At 34.8% G+C, this 24,075-nt stretch overlaps 1 protein-coding gene across 7 annotated transcripts in view; it reads right to left on the bottom strand.

The window, feature by feature from the left end:
• ADAM2 (ADAM metallopeptidase domain 2) overlaps positions 1-24,075 on the bottom strand; it is a 168,617-nt gene that overhangs the window by 95,602 nt on the left and 48,940 nt on the right. For all 7 annotated transcript variants that reach the window (XR_004282318.1, XR_004282317.1, XM_032329306.1 and 4 more), the window contains 3 exons: positions 5,446-5,517; positions 4,810-4,976; positions 3,695-3,776 (listed from right to left, as the gene is read on the bottom strand). Coding sequence is in view for 5 of the 7 variants with exons in the window: in XM_032329306.1 (XP_032185197.1) it covers positions 3,695-3,776; positions 4,810-4,976; positions 5,446-5,517 (321 nt within the window). In the remaining 2 variants the exon portion in view is untranslated. The remainder of the gene's footprint in view (positions 1-3,694; positions 3,777-4,809; positions 4,977-5,445; positions 5,518-24,075) is intronic.

Here is a 24,075-nt window from a genome sequence, read left to right on the forward strand (position 1 = left end):
ATGGAAAATATGAAGAGAAAAAAATACTGGATCACAAATGCAGATTTAAGGAAATCAGCAACTCCAGAAAGCATAATAATATTCATATCATAGAAGTCCCAGAAGAATAATAGAAGGGGAAAAAGTGGGCAGAAGATTTGAGAAAATTACAGCTGAAAACTTCTTTAATCTGGAAAAGGAAATAGATACTGAACTCCCATCAAAATCAGGAAAAGCTGCCCAACATGTATTTTAGTCAAATTCACAAAACACAGACAAGGAAAGAGTCCAGAAAGCAGGAAAAGAGTCCTTAACCTATAAGAGAAGGCAAATCAGATTTGCAGAAGATCTCTCCACAGAAATTTATCAGGTCAGAAGAGAGTAGTATATATATTCAGTGTGCTTAATGGAGGAAAATATGGAGCCAACAATACTTTATCCAGCAAGGCTGCCCTTCATAAAAGAAGAGACATAGAGTTTCCCAGACACACAAAAACCAAAGGAGTTCATGACCACTAAACCATCCCTGCGACACTGAATGGGGGGGGGGGAGACCAAAAGCAACGAAGACTAGAAAGGAACAGAAAACATCACCAAGAACACCAACTCTACAGGTAACACAATGACACTAAATTTATATCTATCAGTAATCACTCTGAATGTAAATGGACTAAATGTTCCAATCAAAAGACATAGGATATCAAAATGGATAAAACAAAACAAAACAAAAAATGACCATCTATATGCTACCTGCAAGAGAGTCACTCTAGATCAAAAGTCACCTACAGATTTAAATTGAGGAGATGGAGAACCATCTATCACACTAACAAGTCAAGAGAAATCCTAAGTAACCATACTTATATCAGTCTGATATTAGTATGGTTATATCAAAGATATATAATAGATGAAGAAGGGCACTATGTCATAATAAAAGGGTCTATCTAACAAGAAATTCTAACAATTGTAAATATTTATGCATCCAACTTGGGAGCAACTAAATATATAAATCAACTAATAACAAAAGTAAAATGATTGGTAATAGTACAATAATAGTAGGGGACTTCAACATCCCACTTGCAACATCTAAACAGAAAATCCTCTCGGAAACAATGGCTTTGAATGACACACTGGACCAGATGGACTTAACAGATATATACAAAACATTTCATTCTAAAGCAGCAGAATACACGTTCTTTTTGACTGCACACAGAACATTCTACAGAATAGATCATATACTGGGTTACAAATCAGACCTCAACAAGTACACAAAGGTTGAGATCATACTATGCATATTTTCAGACCACAAAGCTATGAAACTTGAAGTCGACCACAAGAAAAATTTGGATAGATCACAAATATATAGAGGTTAAAGAGCATCCCACTAAAGAATGAATGGGTTAAACAATACTTTTTTTTTTAAGATTTTATTTTGGGTTAAACAATACTTTAAAAAAAAAATAAAAATATATATGGAAACAAATGAAAATGAAAATATGACAGTCCAGTATCTTTGGGATGCAGCAAAGGCAGCCCTAAGAGGGAAATACATAGTAACACAGGCCACCTTAAGAAACAAGAAACGTCTCAAATCCACAACCTAACCTTCCACCTAAAGGATCTAGAAAAGTAAAACCTAATAAAGCCTAAAGCCAGGAGACGAGAAATAATAATGACTACAGCAGAAATAAATGATATAGGAACAAACAACAAAAGAACAGTAGAATAGATCAATGAAACTAGATGTGGTTCTTCGTCAGAATAAATAACATTAATAACCCCTAGCCAGACTTATCAAAAAGAAGAGAAAAAGGACCCAAGTAAATAAAATAATGAAAAAAGGAGAGATCACAACCAACACCACATAAATATAAGCAATTATAAGAGAATACAATAAAAAAGTATATGCCAACAAACTGGTCAATCTGAAAGAAATGGGTAAATTCCTAGAAACATATAATCTACCAAAACTGAAACAGGAAGGAATAGAAAATTTGAACATCCCCATAACCAGCAAAGAAATTAAGTCAGTCAGCAAAAATCTCCCCCTCAAAAAAAACAAAACAAAACAAAAATATTAAAAAAAAAAAAAAAAACAGTCCAGGGCCAATGGCTTCACAGGCAAAGAGTTAACTCCTATTCTTCTTAAATTATTACAAAATTTCGAAAAGGAAGGAAAATATCCAAATTCATTCTAAGAATTTAATATTTCACATTTAATACTCTACAGTACATTAAAATTACCCCAGAGAAATCAATAAATCGATCCTATTTGCCCTTGCACCAAAAATACTATCCTTAGGTATAAACCTAAAGATGGAAAAGACCTGTACTATGAAAACTATAGAAGAACACTTATGAGAGAAATTGAAGAGGACACAAAGAAAGGAAAAACATTCCATGCTCGTGGATTGGAAGAAAAAATATTGTTAAAATATCTCTAGTATCCAAAGCAACCTACACATTTAATGCAGTCCCTATCAAAATACCACCAGCATTTTTCAGAGTTAGAACAAACAATCCTAAAATTTGTATGGAACCACAAAAGACCCCAACAAGCCAAAGCAATCTGAAAATGAAAAGCAAACCTGGAGGCATCACAATTCCAGACTTCAAGTTATATTACAAAGCTGTAGCCATCAAGACAATATGATACTGACACAAAAGAGGCACAGAGATCAATGGAACAGAATAGAAAATCCAGAAATGGACCCACAACTATATGATCAACTAATCTTTGACAAAGCAGGAAAGAATATCCAATGGAAAAGAGACAGTCTCTTCAACAAATGCTCTTGGGAAAACTGGAAAGCAACATGCAAAAGAACGAAATTGGACCACTTTCTTACCCCATACACAAAAATAAACTCAAAATGAATGAAAGACCTAAATGCAAAACAGAAAACCATCAAAATCCTTGAGGAGAACACAGGCAGTAACCTCTTTGACCTCAGCTATAGCAAATTCTCCAGAGGCAAGGATGATAAGAGAGGCAAGGGAAGCAAAAGCAAAAATGAACTATTAGGGCTTCATCAAGATAAGAACTTCTGCTCAGTGAAACAGCCAACAAAACTATAAGGCAACTTTCATAATGGGAGAAGATATGTGCCAATGACTTATCTGATAAATGGTTAGTATCCAAAATCTATAAAGAACTTATTAAACTCAACAACAAAAACCAAATAATCCAATTAAGAAATTGACAGAAAGAAAACATGAACAGACATTTTTCCAAATAAGACACATAAATGGCCAACAGACAGATCATCAGGGAAATAGGAATCAAAACCACAATGATATATCACCCCATACCTGTAAGAATGGCTAAGGTTAACAACATAGGAAATAATATGTGTTGGCAAGAATATAGAGAAAGGGGGACATTTTTGCACTGTTTGTGAGAATGCTAAGTGGTGAAACCACTCCAGAAAACAGTACAGAAGTTCTTCAAAAAGTTAAAAATAGGACTATCCTATGATCCAGCAGTTGCATTACTAATTATTTACCCAAAGGATACAAATTTTATATTTATGAAGTTCAATAAGATCTTTTTAAAGTCCCAACATTTCCTATCTGTAGCAAGGACAAAGATCCTCAGAATCATTTTGCAAAATTTAATGTACATAAAATAATAAAATAAAGAAATGCTTTACTATATATTAATCTAAATAGCATTCTACTTATACATCTTAGCCAAATAAATTAAACCATATCATACCAGAGCAACAGCTCCTCCATAATGGCTATCACACATCTTCCCTTGAAAGGTTGCACCAACATAATTTGATTTTTCTCTGTAACTTAAGTTTAAAAAAGGATGATAGTCATATAACTTTGTAAAATTAAGCACAACTACTATTAAATTTTCCTAAAAACATTTTAATTTGCATATTTATATAATAAATTAATAAATATTTCCACTTAACATTAGGGTAATGAAGCTTGGAAGTGACTAAATATGTCTGCTTGTCTTGAAAACAATGAAATACTTTTAAAAAAAACAAATAATAGAAAGTTTATATTCATACTGAATTTTTAGAAAACAACATTCTTTATTATGTAATACTTTTTAAAATTAGGTAATTCCTAAAATATCAAAATAATAAAAATAAATAAAACTCCTTAAAGTTAGAAAGCTAAAGAAATACAATTGATAAATAAAATGGGCAGAGTCACCTTATGGGTTGAAGTTTCTTATATAATTGGATAGAATTAGACAACCAGGATCATGAGAATATATGGCATACTTGTGGAAGAGAAAATAATTTAAAATATTATAATTTTATAAATATATTTTATATAATATAGTAATATATTATATATAGATCCTAAATATTAATAAGAGAAAAACAAAGAACTTATTAAATAGAAAGGAAGCCTTATATTTTTTAAAATGCAGCACAATGTAAATATGGTATGTTAGAGATATTTAAATTTACAGTAGTGTCGCCATATCCTTGAGGTTTTTTTTTGCTATCTCATAAAAATAAAGCATAAAAAGAAGTCCTAATTACTACATTCATCATGTGCATTTCTTCAGACAGATACTATTCTTTTAAGTATTGTTAGGGACATTTAATGATATGGTACACATTCGAAGGTAATGGAGCATATAGTAACAATATTGAAAGGGCGAGTTTTAACTACAAACAAGTAAATAGAATGATTGACATCAATAACTGTTATAAATACTGTTTTGAACAATAATATTCACATGATATTGTATGTAGAAAAAAATGCATATGTTCCCTAACAGCCTGTCAACTATCAGAAATGAGGCCAAATATGGATGCTTCCTTTGTATAAGACATAGTAAAACCAAAATATGCTTACACAAGTAAAAATGCTATATCATGTGGACGCAAAACAAGATAAGATCTTTTCCATTTTAAAAATCTGTATAATAATTCATTTGCATCTCCGGTTACTGAGATTTTATTTTCATCTATCCAAAGTTCCAATGAAGAGAGAATTATTGTAACATTAAATGATGTAAAAATCTAAAATAGAAAACATGAAGAAAATAGGTTCAGATATCAAGGTTTAAATAGATCTGGAGATCTATCTATAAAAATAAACACTACACTGATGACAAATATTAAACAACAGAATTGCTAAGTCTGGATTGGATCTTAGAAAGTATATTAAGTAATAAGTATGACTTATAAAACAAGTAATAATTAAGTTTGAAATGCTTGTACTTCAGCAAGCCCTATGTGAAGTGCTTTATTAATTTTATAATTAGGTATAGATTATTATAGTATATATAATCATGGTATACAAACTTAGGAATATATAATAATTATTATTCCTATCATTATTCCTATTCAGAAAACTGAAACTTAAAACAGTTACATAATTTGGCCTATTTTATACATCATGTGCATTCAGACAGTGCCATAAATAAAGTATGGGAATTCTTTAGGTAACACAAGCAAATGCAAAAAAAATTTAAAAGCAAATACTTACAGCATTGGTCAGTCCAATCAACTGAAAGATCTTTTGAGTGACAACAATTGTATCAGAACCCATATGATTATACTGAAAAAGGTAAGAAATTGTTTAATTTACTAATTTATTAGTTTTTAAACATTATTATTATAGAAGTAATATTATACTCAGTGTAAAATAGGAAAAATATTTTTTAAAATACAAAAGACACTACAAACTCTTCCAAATATAAGAGGAGGGAAGATTTCCAAACTCATTTTATGATGCCACCATTACCCTAATACCAAAATCAAACACTGCAAAAGTAAAATACAAACCAGTATTCCTAATGAACACAGAGGCAAAAATTCCTCAACAAAGTATAGGCAAATTAAGTTCAACAGCATATTAAAAGGATAATATGCTATGATCAGTAGGGATTTTTTCTAGTAATTTAAGATTGGTTCAACATCTGCATATCAGTCAATATGCTACACTACATCAACAAAATGAAGGATAAAATTACATGATCAGATGATAAAGAATCATCAGAAGAAAGTCAAGATGGCAGAGAAGTAGCAGGCTGAGACTACTTCAGCTAGCCAGAGATCAGCTAGATAGCTTATCTAAAGATTGCAAACACCTGAAAATCCATCGGCAGATCGAAGAGAAGAAGAACAGCAATTCTGGAAACAGAAAAACAACCACTTTCTGAAAGGTAGGACCAACGGAGAAGTGAATCCAATGCGACGGGAGGATAGACCCCGGGGGGAGGGGACGGCTCCTGGCAAGCGGCGGAGCAACGGCACACAAAATCAGGACTTTTAAAAATCTGCTACGCTGAGGGACATTGCTCCAGAGGCTAAACCGGGGTGAAGCCCACGCGGGGTCAGCGTGGCCTCAGGTCCCACAGGGTCACAGAAGGATCGGGGGTGTCTGAGTGTCGCAGAGCTTGCGGGTATTGGAACAGGAAAGCCGGCTACAGAGACAGAGCCGACAGTAAGCTCACAGCTCGGTGTTACCTTGAACCGGTCGCAGGCTCGGTGAGCTCGGAGCGCGGCCGGAGGTCAGGCAGACGGGAGTTATGGGGCGCTGTTCTCTGAGGGCGCACTGAGGAGTGGGGCCCCAGGCTCTCGGCTCCTCCGGGCCGGAGACCAGGAGGCCGCAATTTGTATTCCCGTCCTCCAGAACTCTACGGAAAGTGCTCAGGGAACAAAAGCTCCTGAAAGCAAACCCCAGCGGATTACTCACCCTGGCCCCTGTTAAGGGCGGTGCAATTCCGCCTGGGACAAAGACACTTGAGAATCACTACAACAGGCCCCTCCACCAGAAGATCAACAAGAAATCCAGCCGAGACCAAGTTCACCTACAAAGGAGTGCGGTTTCAATACCAAGGAGAGCAGCAGAATTCCAGAGGAGGAGAAAGCAAAGCACGGAACTCCATGGCTTTTTCCCTATGATGTTTTTTAGTCTTGCAGTTAATTTAATTTTTTTCTTTTTCATTTTTTTTTTTTCCTCGTCTTCTGGTAATTTTTTTTTAACAATTACCTTTTTCTTTTTTAACGTTTTTTTAACTAGTTTATCCAATATATATATTTTTTCTTTTTTATATTTTTCTTATTTGTTTTCTTTTTTTTTAATTCTTTTCTTTTCTTTTTTTTTTTTCTTTCTTCCTTTTTGAACCTCTTTTTATCCCCTTTCTCCCCCCTCACGATTTGGGATCTCTTCTAATTTGGTTAAAGCATATTTTCCTGGGGTTGTTGCCACCCTTTTAGTATTTTACTTGCTCCTTCATATACTCTTATCTGGACAAAATGACAAGACGGAAAAATTCAACACAAAAAAAAGAACAAGAGGCAGTACCGAAGGCTAGGGACCTAATCAATACAGACATTGGTAATATGTCAGATCTAGAGTTCAGAATGACAATTCTCAAGGTTCTAGCCGGGCTTGAAAAAGGCATGGAAGATATTAGAGAAACCCTCTCGAGAGATATAAAAGCCCTTTCTGGAGAAATAAAGAACTAAAATCTAACCAAGTTGAAATCAAAAAAGCTATTAATGAGGTACAATCAAAAATGGAGGCTCTCACTGCTAGGATAAATGAGGCAGAAGAAAGAATTAGTGATAGAGAAGACCAAATGACAGAGAATAAAGAAGCTGAGAAAAAAGAGAGACAAACAGCTACTGGACCACGAGGGGAGAATTCGAGAGATAAGTGACACCATAAGAGGAAACAACATTAGAATAATTGGGATTCCAGAAAAAGAAGAAAGAGAGAGGGGAACAGAAGGTATACTGGAGAGAATTATTGGGGAGAATTTCCCCAATATGGCTAAGGGAACGAGCATCAAAACGCCCCTCAAAATCAATAAGAATAGGCCCACACCCCGTCACCTAATAGTAAAATTTACAAGTCTCAGTGACAAAGAAAAAATCCTGAAAGCAGCCCGGGAAAAGTAGTCTGTAACATACAATGGTAAAAATATTAGATTGGCAGCTGACTTATCCACAGAGACCTGGCAGGCCAGAAAGAGCTGGCATGATATTTTCAGAGCACTAAACGAGAAAAACATGCAGCCAAGAATACTATATCCAGCTAGGCTATCATTGAAAATAGAAGGAGAGATTAAAAGCTTCCAGGACAAACAACAACTGAAAGAATTTGCAAACACCAAACCAGCTCTACAGGAAATATTGAAAGGGGTCCTCTAAGCAAAGAGAGAGCCTACAAGTGGTAGATCAGAAAGGAACACAGACCATATACAGTAACAGTCATCTTACAGGCAATACAATGGCACTAAATTCATATCTCTCAATAGTTACCCTGAATGTTAATAGGCTAAATGCCCCTGTCAAAAGACACAGGGTATCAGAATGGATAAAAAAACAAAACCCATCTGTATGTTGCCTCCAAGAAACTCATTTTAAGCCCGAAGACACCTCCAGATTTAAAGTGAGGGGGTGAATTACCATGATTTACCATGCTAATGGACATCAGAAGAAAGCAGGAGTGGCAATCCTTATATTAGATCAATTAGATTTTAAGCCAAAGACTATAATAAGAGATGAGGAAGGACACTATATCATACTCAAAGGGTCTGTCCAACAAGAAGATTTAACAATTTTAAATATCTGTGTCCCCAACGTGGGAGCAGCCAACTATATAAACCAATTAATAACAAAATCAAAGAAACACATCAACAATAATACAATAATAGTAGGGGACTTTAACACTTCCCTCACTGAAATGGACAGATCATCCAAGCAAAAGATAAACAAGGAAATAAAGGCCTTAAATGACACACTGGACCAGATGGACATCACAGATATATTCAGAACATTTCATCCCAAAGCAACAGAATACACATTCTTCTCTAGTGCACATGGAACATTCTCCAGAATAGATCACATCCTCGGTCCTAAATCAGGACTCAACTGGTATCAAAAGATTGGGATCATTCCCTGCATATTTTCAGACCACAATGCTCTAAAGCTAGAACTCAACCACAAAAGGAAATTTGGAAAGAACCCAAATACATGGAGACTAAACAGCATCCTTCTAAAGAATGAATGGGTCAACCAGAAAATTAAAGAAGAATTGAAAAAAATCATGGAAACAAATGATAATGAAAATACAATGGTTCAAAATCTGTGGGACACAACAAAGGCAGTCCTGAGAGGAAAATATATAGCGGTACAAGCCTTTCTCAAGAAACAAGAAAGGTCTCAGGTACACAACCTAACCCTACACCTAAAGGAGCTGGAGAAAGAACAAGAAAGAAACCCTAAGCCCAGCAGGAGAAGAGAAATCATAAAGATCAGAGCAGAAATCAATGAAATAGAAACCAAAAAAACAATAGAACAAATCAACGAAACTAGGAGCTGGTTCTTTGAAAGAATTAATAAAATTGATAAACCCCTGGCCCGACTCATCAAAAAGAAAAGAGAAAGGACCCAAATAAATAAAATCATGAACGAAAGAGGAGAGATCACAACTAACACCAAAGAAATACAAACTATTATAAGAACATACTATGAGCAACTCTACGCCAACAAATTTGACAATCTGGAAGAAATGGATGCATTCCTAGAAACATATAAACTACCACAACTGAACCAGGAAGAAATAGAAAGCCTGAACAGACCCATAACCAGTAAGGAGATTGAAACAGTCATTAAAAATCTCCAAACAAACAAAAGCCCAGGGCCAGACGGCTTCCCGGGGGAATTCTACCAAACATTTAAAGAAGAACTAATTCCTATTCTCCTGAAACTGTTCCAAAAAATAGAAATGGAAGGAAAACGTCCAAACTCATTTTATGAGGCCAGCATCACCTTGATCCCAAAACCAGACAAGGATCCCATCAAAAAAGAGAGCTATAGACCAATATCCTTGATGAACACAGATGCGAAAATACTCAACAAAATACTAGCCAATAGGATTCAACAGTACATTAAAAGGATTATTCACCACGACCAAGTGGGATTTATTCCAGGGCTGCAACGTTGGTTCAACATCCACAAATCAGTCAATGTGATACAACACATCAATAAAAGAAAGAACAAGAACCATATGATACTCTCAATAGATGCTGAAAAAGCATTTAACAAAGTACAGCATCCCTTCCTGATCAAAACTCTTCAAAGTGTAGGGATAGAGGGCACATACCTCAATATCATCAAAGCCATCTATGAAAAACCCACCGCAAATATCATTCTCAATGGAGAAAAACTGAAAGCTTTTCTCTAAGATCAGGAACACGGCAGGGATGTCCATTATCACCACTGCTATTCAACATAGTACTAGAGGTCCTAGCCTCAGCAATCAGACAACAAAAGGAAATTAAAGGCATCCAAATCGGCAAGAAGAAGTCAAATTATCACTCTTCGCAGATGATATGATACTATATGTTGAAAATCCAAAAGACTCCACTCCAAAACTGCTAGAACTTGTACAGGAATTCAGTAAAGTGTCAGGATATAAAATCAATGCACAGAAATCAGTTTCATTTCTCTACACCAACAACAAGACAGAAGAATGAGAAATTAAGGAGTCCATCCCATTTACAATTGAACTCAAAACCATAAGATACCTAGGAATAAACCTAACCAAAGAGGCACAGAATCTATACTCAGAAAACTATAAAGTGCTCATGAAAGAAATTGAGGAAGACACAAAGAAATGGAAAAATGTTCTATGCTCCTGGATTGGAAGAATAAATATTGTGAAAATGTCTATGCTACCTAAAGCAATCTACACATTTAATGCAATTCCTATCAAAGTACCATTCATCTTTTTCAAAGAAATGGAACAAATAATTCTAAAATTTATATCGAACCAGAAAAGACCTCGAATAGCCAAAGGGATATTGAAAAAGAGAGCCAACGTTGGTGGCATCACAATTCCGGACTTCAAGCTCTATTACAAAGCTGTCATCATCAAGACAGCATGGTACTGGCACAAAAACAGACACATAGATCAATGGAACAGAATAGAGAGCCCAGAAATAGACCCTCAACTCTACAGTCAACTAATCTTTGACAAAGCAGGAAAGAGTGTCCAATGGAAAAAAGACAGCCTCTTCAATAAATGGTGCTGGGAAAATTGGACAGCCACATGCAGAAAAATGAAATTGGACCATTTCCTTACACCACACACAAAAATAGACTCAAAATGGATGAAGGACCTCAACGTGAGAAAGGAATCCATCAAAATCCTTGAGGAGAACACAGGCAGCAACCTCTTCGACCTCTGCCGCAGCAACATCTTCCTAGGAACAACGCCAAAGGCAAGGGAAGCAAGGGCAAAAATGAACTATTGGGATTTCATCAAGATCAAAAGCTTTTGCACAGCAAAGGAAACAGTTAACAAAATCAAAAGACAACTGACAGAATGGGAGAAGATATTTGCAAACGACCTATCAGATAAAGGACTAGTGTCCAGAATCTATAACGAACTTAGCAAACTCAACACCCAAAGAACAAATAATCCAATCAAGAAATGGGCAGAGGACATGAACAGACATTTCTGCAAAGAAGACATCCAGATGGCCAACAGACACATGAAAAAGTGCTCCATATCACTCGGCATCAGGGAAATACAAATCAAAACCACAATGAGATATCACCTCACACCAGTCAGAATGGCTAAAATCAACAAGTCAGGAAATGACAGATGCTGGCGAAGATGTGGAGAAAGGGGAACCCTCCTACACTGTTGGTGGGAATGCAAGCTGGTGCAGCCACTCTGGAAAACAGCATGGAGGTTCCTCAAAATGTTGAAAATAGAACTGCCCTATGACCCAGCAACTGCACTATTGGGTATTTACCCTAAAGATACAAACGTAGTGATCCAAAGGGGCACGTGCACCTGAATGTTTATAGCAGCAATGTCCACAATAGCCAAACTATGGAAAGAACCTAGATGTCCATCAACAGATGAATGGATCAAGAAGAAGTGGTATATATACACAATGGAATACTATGCAGCCATCAAAAGAAATGAAATCTTGCCATTTGCGACTACAGGGATGGAACTAGAACGTATCATGCTTAGTGAAATAAGTCAATCAGTGAAAGACAACTATCATATGATCTCCCTGATATGAGGAAGTGGTGATGCAACATGGGGGCTTAAGTGGGTAGGAGAAGAATAAATGAAACAAGATGGGATTGGGAGGGAGACAAACCATAAGTGACTCTTAATCTCACAAAACAAACTGAGGGTTGCTGGGGGGAGGGGGTTTGGGAGAAGGGGGTGGGATTATGGACATTGGGGAGGGTATGTGCTTTGGTGAGTGCTGTGAAGTGTGTAAACCTGGTGATTCACAGACCTGTACCCCTGGGGATAAAAATATATGTTTATAAAAAATAAAAAATTTAAAAAAAAATAGAATCATCAGAAGATGCAGAAAAAAAACATTTTAATGAACTTTAACATCCTTTCAAAATGAAAACTCTCACCGAAGTGGGTATGGAGAGAAGGTACATTAACATAATAAAAGCCATATATAACAAGCCTATAAATAATATTATACTCAACTGAGAAAACCTGAAAGCTTTTAGTTTAAGATCGGGAATGAGACAACGATGCTCACTCTCACCACTTTTATTTTATATAGTATCAAAAATTCTACCCAGAACAACTAGGTAAGAAATTATACAAATTGGAAAGGAAGAAGTAAATTATCATTATTTGCAGATCACATGATATTATACATAGAAAATCCTACAGATACATACACACATACACACACACACACTTAGAATAAATTTTTAAAATTCACTAAATTTGCAGGATAAAAAATCAATATGCAAAAATCTGTTGCATTTCTGTATACTAATAACAAACAATTAGGAAGAAAAACTAAAACAATTCCATTTGTATTTGCATCAAAAAGAATAAAACACTTAGAAATAAGTTTAAATAAGGAGATTAAAGATATATACAGTGAAAACTATAAGACAATGATAAATTAAAAACACACAAATATTGAAATATATTCTATATCCAAGGTCAGAAGAATTAGCATTGTTAAAATGTCCATACTACCTAAAGTAATATATAGATTCAAGGTAATGCTTATTAAATTTTCAGGGACATTTTTCACAGAAATAAAACAAAGAGCCTTGAAATTTGAGTGGAACCACAAAAGACCCTGAATAGCCAAAAAATTTTTAAAAAGAACAAATCTAGAGACATCATGCTCTCTGCTTTCAAAATATATTACAATATTATAGTAATCAAAACAGTATGATATTGCCATAAAAACAAACACACAGAACAATGGACTAGAACAGAAAGCTCAGATATAAATCCACGCATACCTTATAGTCAATTAAGTTGTAACAAAGGAGCCAACAATACACAACAAGGGAAAATAGTCTCTTCAAGAAATGGTATTAAGAAAATTGAACAACACACAAAAGAATGAAACCATACCACTATCTTATACTATATATAAAACATAACTCATAATGAATTAAAAACTTGAATGTAAGATCTGAAACCATAAAACTCCTAAAGGACAACATACAGGAAACTTTTTCACATCAGGTGGCAAAGACTTTTTTTGACTTGACACCTAAAGCAAAGGCAACAAAAGTAAAATTAAGCAAGTGGGACTATATCACTCTAAAAACCTTATGCACCGCAAAAGATAACAGGAACAAAATGAAAAGGCAATCTACCAAACAGGAGAAGATATTTGTAAATCATACATCCAATAATGTGTTAATATCAAAATATGTAAAGAACTCATATGACTCAATAGCAAGGAAAAAAAAAGCAAACAATCCAATTAAAAAATGGGCAGAGGATCTGAATAGACAATTTTTCTGAGAAAATATACAGATACAGATGACTCTGAGAAAATATACAGATGACTCAAAATTACTAATCATCACGGAACTACTAATCAAAACTACAATGAGATCATCTCACTCCTGTTAGAATAGCTGTTATAAATTTAAAAAAAGGAATAGCAAGTATTGGCGATGATGTGTAGAAAAGGGAACCCTCATGCACTGTTGGTGGGAATGTAACCTGGTGCAGCCACTCTGGAAAAGAGTATGGAGGTTCCTCAGAAAATTAAAAATAGAGCTGCCATAGGATCCATCAATTCCACTTCTGGGTATTTGTCCAGAGGAAATAAAAACATTAACTCAAAAAGACTTATGCCAAAAAAAGAAGAAAGTCTTGCCATTTGTGACAATATGGATGCAGCTTAAAAGCATTATTCCCAAGGAAATAAGTCAGAGGAAGATAAATACTGAATTATCTCATTTATATCTGGAATCTAAAAACAAAACAAAAAACCAAACTCATAGATACAGAGAAAAGATTGATGGTTTCCAGAGGTGAGATGTAGGGAATAGAAGAAATGGGTGAGGTAATCCAGTTATAAAATAATTAATTCCTGGGAATTAATGTACAGCATCATGACTATAGTTAATAATACTGTATTGTATATTTGAAAGTTGCTAAAAGAGTAGATCATAAAAATTTTCATTATAAAAAATTATAGATATGTGTGATCATTTTTCAATACATATTTTGCAAATACTGAATCCTTATGTTGTACCCCTGAAACTAATATAATGTCACATGGAAATTTTATCTCAATTTGAAATCAGACACTACAAATAAGTTATAGTTTTACTATCAAATAATAATTGTTGAAAGAAAATGTTACTTTAAACTATAGGATTTAAATGTGAATAAAGATTATGTATTGAATATATGCTTTCAAAACCATGCCTTAGTGAAATATTATTTAAAAAATTAAAAATATTAAATTATTAAGCATTGTTAATAGAAAAATAAAGTTTCAAGAGCACAGATAAAAGTAAAAGCAAACACAAAATTTGAAAACTGAAGAACAGATAAGTGATAAAAGATAAAGCAGATTTAAGATATTTAAATGATAGACCAGTGCAGCAATATAATTCACCTCAGAAACCCTAAAATATTCAGATTGGCTCTATCAGCTTTTCTTCAAGTACGAGAAATTGGCACTAAGAGCAGGCAGATTGACTTTAAAATTTGTTTAAGGAGCAGTTAAGGCTGGGAGAACATCCAGAATGGCTGTGTGAGAAAAGGCAATCCAAGGATATTATATATTGAATGGTTCCATTTAGATAACATTTTGGAAATTAAAAAGTATAGACATGGAGAACAGATTAGTTGTCTTCAGAGATCAGGGAAAGGGTAATGAAGGAGAACTGGGTGTGGCTGTGAAAAGGCCACACAACAGATCCTCATTTGAAGTTATTCTGCATTTTGACTATGTTTGTTAATATCCTAGATGTAATACTGTATTATGATATTTTAAGTTGTTACAAATTGGAAAAAATGGATACACAGGATCTCTATATATCCTTTTTATTTTGATATATTTTATTCATGTTTTATTCAGTAAAAATAAAAATTGACACTACTGACAATGTGTACACACAAACCACGCAAGTCCACACAACACATAGATATAAATTAAGGTGATTAGTCAGTAATGTAAGCACTCTATGCCAACATTTGAGATAACAAAGCTATGTTAAATGTTTCAAACCAAATTTATAACTCACCCATCTGTAAGTAATAAAGAAGACCAAGAACATAATTTTTGGAAGGCAGATAGGGCAGAAAGTTCATCAAAGTAATTGAGTCCTTATTTAAAAGTGCATTAAACCTTGGATAGGGTAAATATCATAGATTTTTCAGGATTAAATGAAAGAACAAGGGGGTTTGAGATACTCAAGAGTAAAAACTTCAGAATAAAGTTTTTGTTTGGGGCCAATGGATTTATCACACAAAATAATCTTTAAATATTCTTATAAATGCGTGTGAGTAAATGACTATTTCTAATAAAATAATTTTTTTTTTTTTTTAAAGATTTTATTTATTTATTTGACAGAGAGAAATCACAAGTAGATGGAGAGGCAGGCAGAGAGAGAGAGAGGGAAGCGGGCTCCCTGCTGAGCAGAGAGCCCGATGCGGGACTCGATCCCAGGACCCTGAGATCATGACCTGAGCCGAAGGCAGCAGCTTAACCCACTGAGCCACCCAGGCGCCCCTAATAAAATAATTTTAAAAAACTAGAAAGCATGTGCTTATGACAAAAGGAGATAGTAAGGGAAGAACAAATAGCTATAAAATAGAGAAAAAATCAAGAAGGCAGATATACATATAGACATATAAATAATGACATTAAAAAATGGATGAAAAAATCACTCAAACTATTTTTAAAAAGATTTTATTTATTTATTTTACAGAGAGAAAGATCACAAGTAGGCAGAGTCGCAGGCAGAGAAAGAGGGGAAGCAGGCTCCCTGCTGAGCAGAGAGCCTGATGCAAGGCTTAATCCCAGGACCCTGAGATCATGACCTGAGCCGAAGGCAGCGGCTTAACCCACTGAGCCACCCAGGTGCCCCTCACTTAAACTATTAAGAAATTAAAGCTACAATGAGATAGTACCACACACCTGTTAGAATGCTTGCAATCAAAACAAGAAGATATAATAAATACTGGTTGGGACATGGTAAAAATTTAAGGGTTCATCAATGGATGAATGAAGAGCTTGTGAGATGTGTATGCGTGTGCATGTACACACACACACACCACAATGGAGTATTATTTGGCCATAAAAAATGAAAATTTTCCATTTGTGTTATGGATGGACCTTGCTATGAACATTGGGGTGCATGAGGGCATTATGCTAAGGGAATTAATAAGTGAATTAAGTCAAACAGAAAAAGACAAATACTTCTGATGTCATTTACATGTAGAGTTAAAAAAAAAAAAACACACAGATACAAAAAAAAAAATTGGAAATTGCAAGAAGAAGGAAATGGGCAAAATGAGTCAAGAGAACTAAAAGGTACAAACTTCCAGTTATAAAATAAACAAGGTATGGGGATGTAATATATAGCATGGCAACTACCTAACACTGTACTGCATATCTGAAAGTTGCTAATAAAGTAAATCTTAAAAGTTCTCATCACAGGAACTAAAATTCTGTGACTATGTGTGCTGTGGATATTAACTAGACTTATGGTGGTGATCATTATACAATATATACAAATACTGAAACATTATGTTGTACACCTGTAACTAATATAATATGTCAATCATATCTCAATGAGTAAAGAGAAGAAAAAACTATTCAAAAGTCTTAAGCAGGGGATAGATACAATTTGATTTATGTTTTTAAAAGGTAAAAGGTCCTAGCCTCATGAGATTTGGGATATTAAAGATTTTTATATAAAATAAATTAGGAGCCTTTTTAAATTATGTTAGTCACCATACAGCACATCATTAGTTTTTGATGTAGTGTTCCATGATTGTTTGTATAGAACACCCAGTGCTCCATTCAATATGTGCCCTCCTTAATACCCATCATTGGACTAACCTATCCCGCCAACATCATTCCCCTCTAAAATCCTTAAATTGTTTCTTGGAATGCATAGTCTCTCATAGTTCATCTACCCCTCTGATTTTCCTCCCTTCATTTTTCTCTTGCCTCTCCCATTGTCCCCAAAGCTATTACTTATGTTCCACAAATAAGTGAAACCATATAATAATTGCCTTTCTCTTCTTGATTTATTTTACTTAGCACTTAGTAATCTCCTCCAGTTTCATCCATGTTGATGCAAATGTTGGGTATTCATCCTTTCTGATGGCGGAGTAATATTCCATTGTATAAATGGACCATATCTTCTTTATCCATTCGTCTGGTGAAGGGCTTCTTGGCTCCTTCCAGAGTTTGGCTATTGTGGACATTGCTGCTATGAACACTGGGGTGCATGTGGCCCTTCTTTTCACGACATCTGTATCTTTGTGGTAAATACCCAGTAGTTCAAAAGCTGTGTCATAGGGTAACTCTGTTTTAACTTTTTGAGGAACCTCCACACTGTTTTCCAAAATGGCTGCACCAGCTTGCATTCCCACCAACAGTATGAGAGGGTTACCTTTTTCCACAACCTCTCCAACATTTGTTGTTTCTTGCCTTGTCAATTTTTTGCCAATCAAATGGGTGTAAGGTGGTATCTCAATGTGGCTTTGATTTGAACATCCTTGAGAGTTAATGGTGTTAAACATTTTTTCTTGTGTCTGTTAGCCATTTGTATGTCTTCTTTGGAGAGCTGTCTGTTCATATCTTCTGCCCGTTTTTTAACTTGATTATTTGTTTTTTGGATGTTGAGTTTGAGAAGATCTTTATATATCTTGGATACCAGCCCTATATCTGTAGTGTCACTTGCAAATATCTTCTCCCATTCTGGGGTTGCCTCTTTTATTGACTGTTTCCTTTGTTGTTCAGAAGCTTTTTATCTTGATGAAGTCCCAAAAGTTCATTCTCACTTTTCTTTCCCTTGCCTTTGGAGATGGGTCATGGAAGAAGTTGCTGTGGCTGATGTCAAAGAGGTTACTGCTTATGTTCTCCTCTAGGATTCTGATGGATTCCTGTCTCACATTGAGGTCTTTCATGCATTTAGAATTTATCTTTGTGTATGGTATAAGAGAATGATTGAGTTTCATTCTTTTGCATGCGGCTGTCCAATTTTCCCAGCATCATTTATTGAAGAGACTATCTGTATTCCATGTGATATTCTTCCCTGCTTTGTCAAAGATTAGTTGACCATAGAGTTGAGGGTCCATTTCTGGGGACTCTGTTCTGTTCAATTGATCTATGTGTCTGTTTTTGTGCTAGAACCATGCTGTCTTGGTGATCACAGATTTGTAATATTTTAAATAATAATTTAATATTTGAATTACTTGAATTTGAATATTTGAATTCAAATAATAACTTGAAATCAGCCAATATGATGTCCCCAGGTTTGTTTTTCTTTTTCTACATTTATTTGGTGATTCAGGGTCTTTTCTGGTTCCTTACAAATTTTAGGATTGTTTGTTCTAGAACTTTGAAAAATACCACTGATATTTTTATTAGGATGGTGTTGAAAGTGTAGATTGCTGTAGGCAGCATATACATTTTAATAATGTTTATTCTTCTGATCCATGAGCATGGAATGTTTTTCCATCTTTTTGCGTCTTCTTCAATTTCTTACAGAAGTGTTCTGTAGTTTCTAGAGTATAGATCTTTTACTTCTTTGGTTAGGTTTATTCCAGGTATCTTATGGTTTTTGGTGCTATTGTAAATGGAATCAATTCCAATTAATCCTAAACCATGCACAAAAATAGAAATAATTAAGATTAGAGCAGAGATCAATGAATTAGAAACCAGAAATACAGTAGAGCAGATTAATGAAACTGGAAGCTGTTTTTTTTTTTGAAAGAATAGTATCAATAAACCACTAACCAGACATATCCTTAAGAAAAGAGAAAGGACCCAAATTAACAAAATTATTAATGAAAGGGGAGAGACTATAACTAACACCAAGGAAATAGAAACAATTATTAAAGACTATAATCAACAACTATATACCAATAAATTAAGCAACCTGGAAGAAATGGATGCCTTCCTGGAAATCTATAAACTACAATGACTGAAACAAGAAGAAACTGATAACATGAATAGGCCAATAACCAGTAATGAGATTGAAGCAGTGATCAAAAACCTCCCCCAAAATGAGTCCAGGGCCTGATGGATTCCCTGCAGAATTCTACCAAACATTCAAAGAAGAAATAATATCTGTTCTCCTGAAGCTGTTTCATAAAATAAAAACATGAGGAAAACTACCAAACTCATTCTATGAGGCCAACATTACCTTGATCCCAAAACCAGGCAAAGACCCCATCAAAAAGGAGAATTTTTTCAGACAATATTACTGATGATTATGGTGACCAAAACTCTTAACAAGCTCTTAGCTAATAGGATCCAACAGTACATTAAAAGGATTATCCATCATGACCAGGTAGGATTTATCCCTGGGATACAAAAAGTGGTTCAACACTCATGAATCAATCAGTGTGATAAAACACATTGCTAAGAGAAGTGACAAGAACCATACGGTCCTCTCAATTGGTGCAGAAAAAGCATTTGACAAAATACAGCACCCTTTTCTGATTAAAACTCTTCAGAGCATAGGGAAAGAGGGAAAATTCCTCAATTTCATAAAATCCAGTTATGAAAAGCTCACAGTGAATATCATTCTCACTACGGAAAAGCTGAGGGCCTACCCCTTACCATCAGAAACACAACAAGGATGTCCATTCTCACCACTATTGTTCAACATAATACTAGAAGTCCTAGCAACAGCAATCAGAAAACACAAAGAAATGAAAGGTATTCAGATTGGCAAAGAAGAAGCCAAACTCTCTCTCTTCATGGAGGACATGACACTTAATAATATGTCGAAAACCCAAAAGACTCCATCCCCAAACTACTAGAACTCATACAGCAAAATCAATGCACAGGAATCAGTTGCTTTCCTATATACTAAAAATGTAACATAGAAAGAAATTAGGGAACTATGAGCTTTTAAACCAGTTTAGAAAGTAACTCTCAGATTTTGGCAGGTCAGAATCACCTGGAAAATGAGTAAAGAATACAGAGACCTAGATTTATTGAAGTACAACAGGATCTGGGTGTGTGATTTTATCACCAAGTTTCCTTAGTGATTCTTATTTATACCAAAGTTTGAAAATGACTAGATTATAATGTGATTATCAATTATTTAAAGCTTAGATAAAATGCAGATATGAGATCATAAGTTCCTGAATTTTTAATCAACTTTCAGGTTTCTTCTGTGGTAATTGATCTATTTAATAAAACTATAAAATATAAAACATCTGTACCCATTAATATGAATGCAGATTTTATAAATGTTAGTAGATTCCAACAATGTACCATAAGAATAATATGTGAAGATGAGGTAGCTGATTTCCCGTAAACTCATGCTCAACATCAATAAAATATGTATTATTGCATTACATCAACAAACTAACAAATAAAACCTGCATGGTTGATATAATAAATTCTGAGAAAGAATTCAATAAAATTCACCAGAAATTCCTAATAACAAGTCAAAACATTGGAATCAAGTGAAACCACTCAGGTGTTATAAAGACTAAACACAGCAACAATGGCAAAAATCAACAACAAAAAACTAATAATAAATATCATTCTAAGTGGAAAAACGATTTCAACTAAAATGAGGAGCTTATCTATTATTCTTTTCATTATTTAACATGGTCAGGGAAATTTTTGTGAACGCAAAAGCACAGGAAAATAAAATAACTATGGCACACATTTGGATAGAAGAAATAAAACTCCATCTTTGAGTTTATGATACATTTTATACTAGAAAACACATGAGATTCCAGTGAAATTACTACAATTATAAGAATATGGTTAAGATTGCTAGATATAGGAGATATCTATAAAGTTAATGATTTTTTTAATTTTATATAAAAAATTCACTTGCAATACTAAAAAACTAAATTACTTTACTTAAGAATAAATTTTAAAAAGGCAATATCTATATGAAGAAAACTACAGTAATCTTATTAAAAGGCATAAAATCAGTCTAATGACAAGAGTACACATTATTTTTGGATAAGGAGACTTTCTATCCTAAGTTTGTTAATCACTCTAAGTTAGTATTAAGTTTTAATGCCATCCCAACTAGAGTTCTCCATTTTGGGAGTGAGGATTACGAAAATGATCTTAAGGTTTATACATAAGGAAAAGAACCAAGAGAGAAAATATGTTAAAGTATGAAAAAAACAGGATGAGATTTGCCTTGCTAGATATTATGATACCATAAAGCCACTGCAATTGTCACTATGATGTTAGCTTATGAGTGGAAAAATATTAATGGGACACAAAATAGAGAAATCAAAATGTATCCCAATCACATGTGAGACTTTCATATTTAAGAAATAATGCTTGCAGAACCAACTATTCATCTGAAAGAAAACAAAAGTAGACCCCCATCTCGGGTCGTGGTTTATCCTATACCATATATAAAAATAGATCCCAAGTGAATTAAAGAGTTAAATGCAGACAAATCTAGAAAACTACATAAAAAATATAGGCATTATTGATACCTCCTAAATAAAATTGCAAAGCTGAAAATTGTGTAGGAATGGGAAGACATATTTGAATACATGAAAATCAAATTTTTGTGATACAAAAAATCCACAAATTAAGTTAATTACCAAAGTCAGCATTTTGATAATATTTTATCTCAGACAATAAAAATGTGAATATTTTTAAATATTCAAAGATTTCTTCTAACAAGGCAAACAAATAAAATATGAGAAAAGGCATAAATTATCAATTCAGAGAAAAGCTAATATCAGTGACCACTAAATATTAAATGATGTTTAAATTAATTCTCAAGGAAATAGAAATTAAAATCACATTTAGATAAAATTTGATGTGCACTGACTAATAAAAATTAAAGATAAATATAAAATCAATGATTACTAGGTATGAAAGGAACATTGTATTTTCAGTTTTAACTTGGATATGTGAAAAAAGTTACAATCTTTATGAAGCAATGGATGATATCCATTAAAATTAAACAACATAAATCCTTTAAGCCATCATCCCTATTCCTGGTGAACTTTCTGATAGGAGTTAAATGCCCAAGATGGAAGTGCTCATGAATAAGGATAATTCATAAGCATTATTTATGGCATAAAGCAAAACAAAGAAAGAGAAAAGAAAAGGAAAAGAAAAAAAAAGAAAGAAAGAAAGAAAGAAAGAAAGAAAGAAAGAAAGAAAACTGGAAATAGAGTGAATACTCACCAAAAAGGGAATAAGTGAATCCATTACAGCACATGCATACCATGAAGTACTATTCAGACCTCAAAAATGAGTTAAATACTCAGTTGACTTGAATAACCTCCCGTACACAAAAAAATATATTTAAAAATTAAAGTAATCCAACATCATTGCATGGCTCAGTCAGTCTAGGAGCTGCCTTAAGCTCAGTTCATTATCCCAGAGTGCTGGGATTGAATCCCACATTGGGCTCCTTGCTCAGCAGAGAGCCTGCTTCTCCTTCTGCCTGCCCCTCTCTCTGCTTGTGCTCTCTCTTGCTCTTTCTCTCTCTGACAAATAAATAAAATCTTTTAAAAAATTAAATAATCCAAGAAGATATCAGAGGCTGCCAGATTTGATAAAGGGAAAAGAAGAACTAAATATATATTGTTTACAGAAGACATACTACATTTTATTTTCAAAGATAACTTGAAAATAAAAGTACTGAAAGAGAATAATATGAAAACAACAAGAAGAGAACTGACATGTCCATGAAGAAGATATAAAATTATAAATACATACACATCTAAAAACAGAGTCTGGGGAAGGAGTTAAGATGTTAGAGGAGTAGGGGTCCCAAATTCCTTCTGGTCCCTGGAGTGCAACTAGCTCTCTAGTGGGGATCTGAGAGAAGATCTGAGAAAATGGGAGATCTGAGAAAATAATTGCTGCAGTTCTACAAATAGGAAAGTGATGCACTTTTTGCAAGGTAGGAGGTGTAGAGGAGATGTGAATATGGGGCCAAGGAGGGGAGGAAGCACTTAAGCAGGCTACCAGAAAGTATTAAAAGCATATAAGCATCAGATTGCAAAATGGGAGCATTAAGAAGTCTGCCAACTTGGGAGGAGTCAAGATGGCGGAGAAGTAGCAGGCTGAGACTGCTTCAGCTAGCGGGAGATCAGCTAGATAGCTTATCTAAAGATTGTAAACACCTGAAAATCCATCGGCAGATCGAAGAGAAGAAGAACAGCAATTCTGGAAACAGAAAAACAACCACTTTCTGAAAGGTAGGACCGGCGGAGAAGTGAATCCAAAGCGACGGGAAGATAGACCCCGGGGGGAGGGGCCGGCTCCCGGCAAGCGGCGGAGCAACGGCGCACAAAATCAGAACTTTTAAAAGTCTGTTCCGCTGAGGGACATCGCTCCAGAGGCTAAACCGGGGCGAAGCCCACGCGGGTTCAGCGTGGCCTCAGGTCCCGCAGGGTCACAGAAGGATCAGGGGTGTCTGAGTGTCGCAGACCTTGCGGGTATTGGAACGGGAAAGCCGGCTACAGAGACAGAGCCGACAGTAAGCTCACAGCTCGGTGTTACCTTGAACTGGTCGCAGGCTCGGAGAGCTCGGAGCGCGGCCGGAGGTCAGGCAGACGGGAGTGACTAACTGGGCGCTGTTCTCTGAGGGCGCACTGAGGAGTGCGGCCCTGGGCTCTCGGCTCCTCCGG

Source organism: Mustela erminea, chromosome 21 (assembly GCF_009829155.1).
Source record: "Mustela erminea isolate mMusErm1 chromosome 21, mMusErm1.Pri, whole genome shotgun sequence".
NCBI classification, from domain to species: domain Eukaryota; kingdom Metazoa; phylum Chordata; class Mammalia; order Carnivora; family Mustelidae; genus Mustela; species Mustela erminea.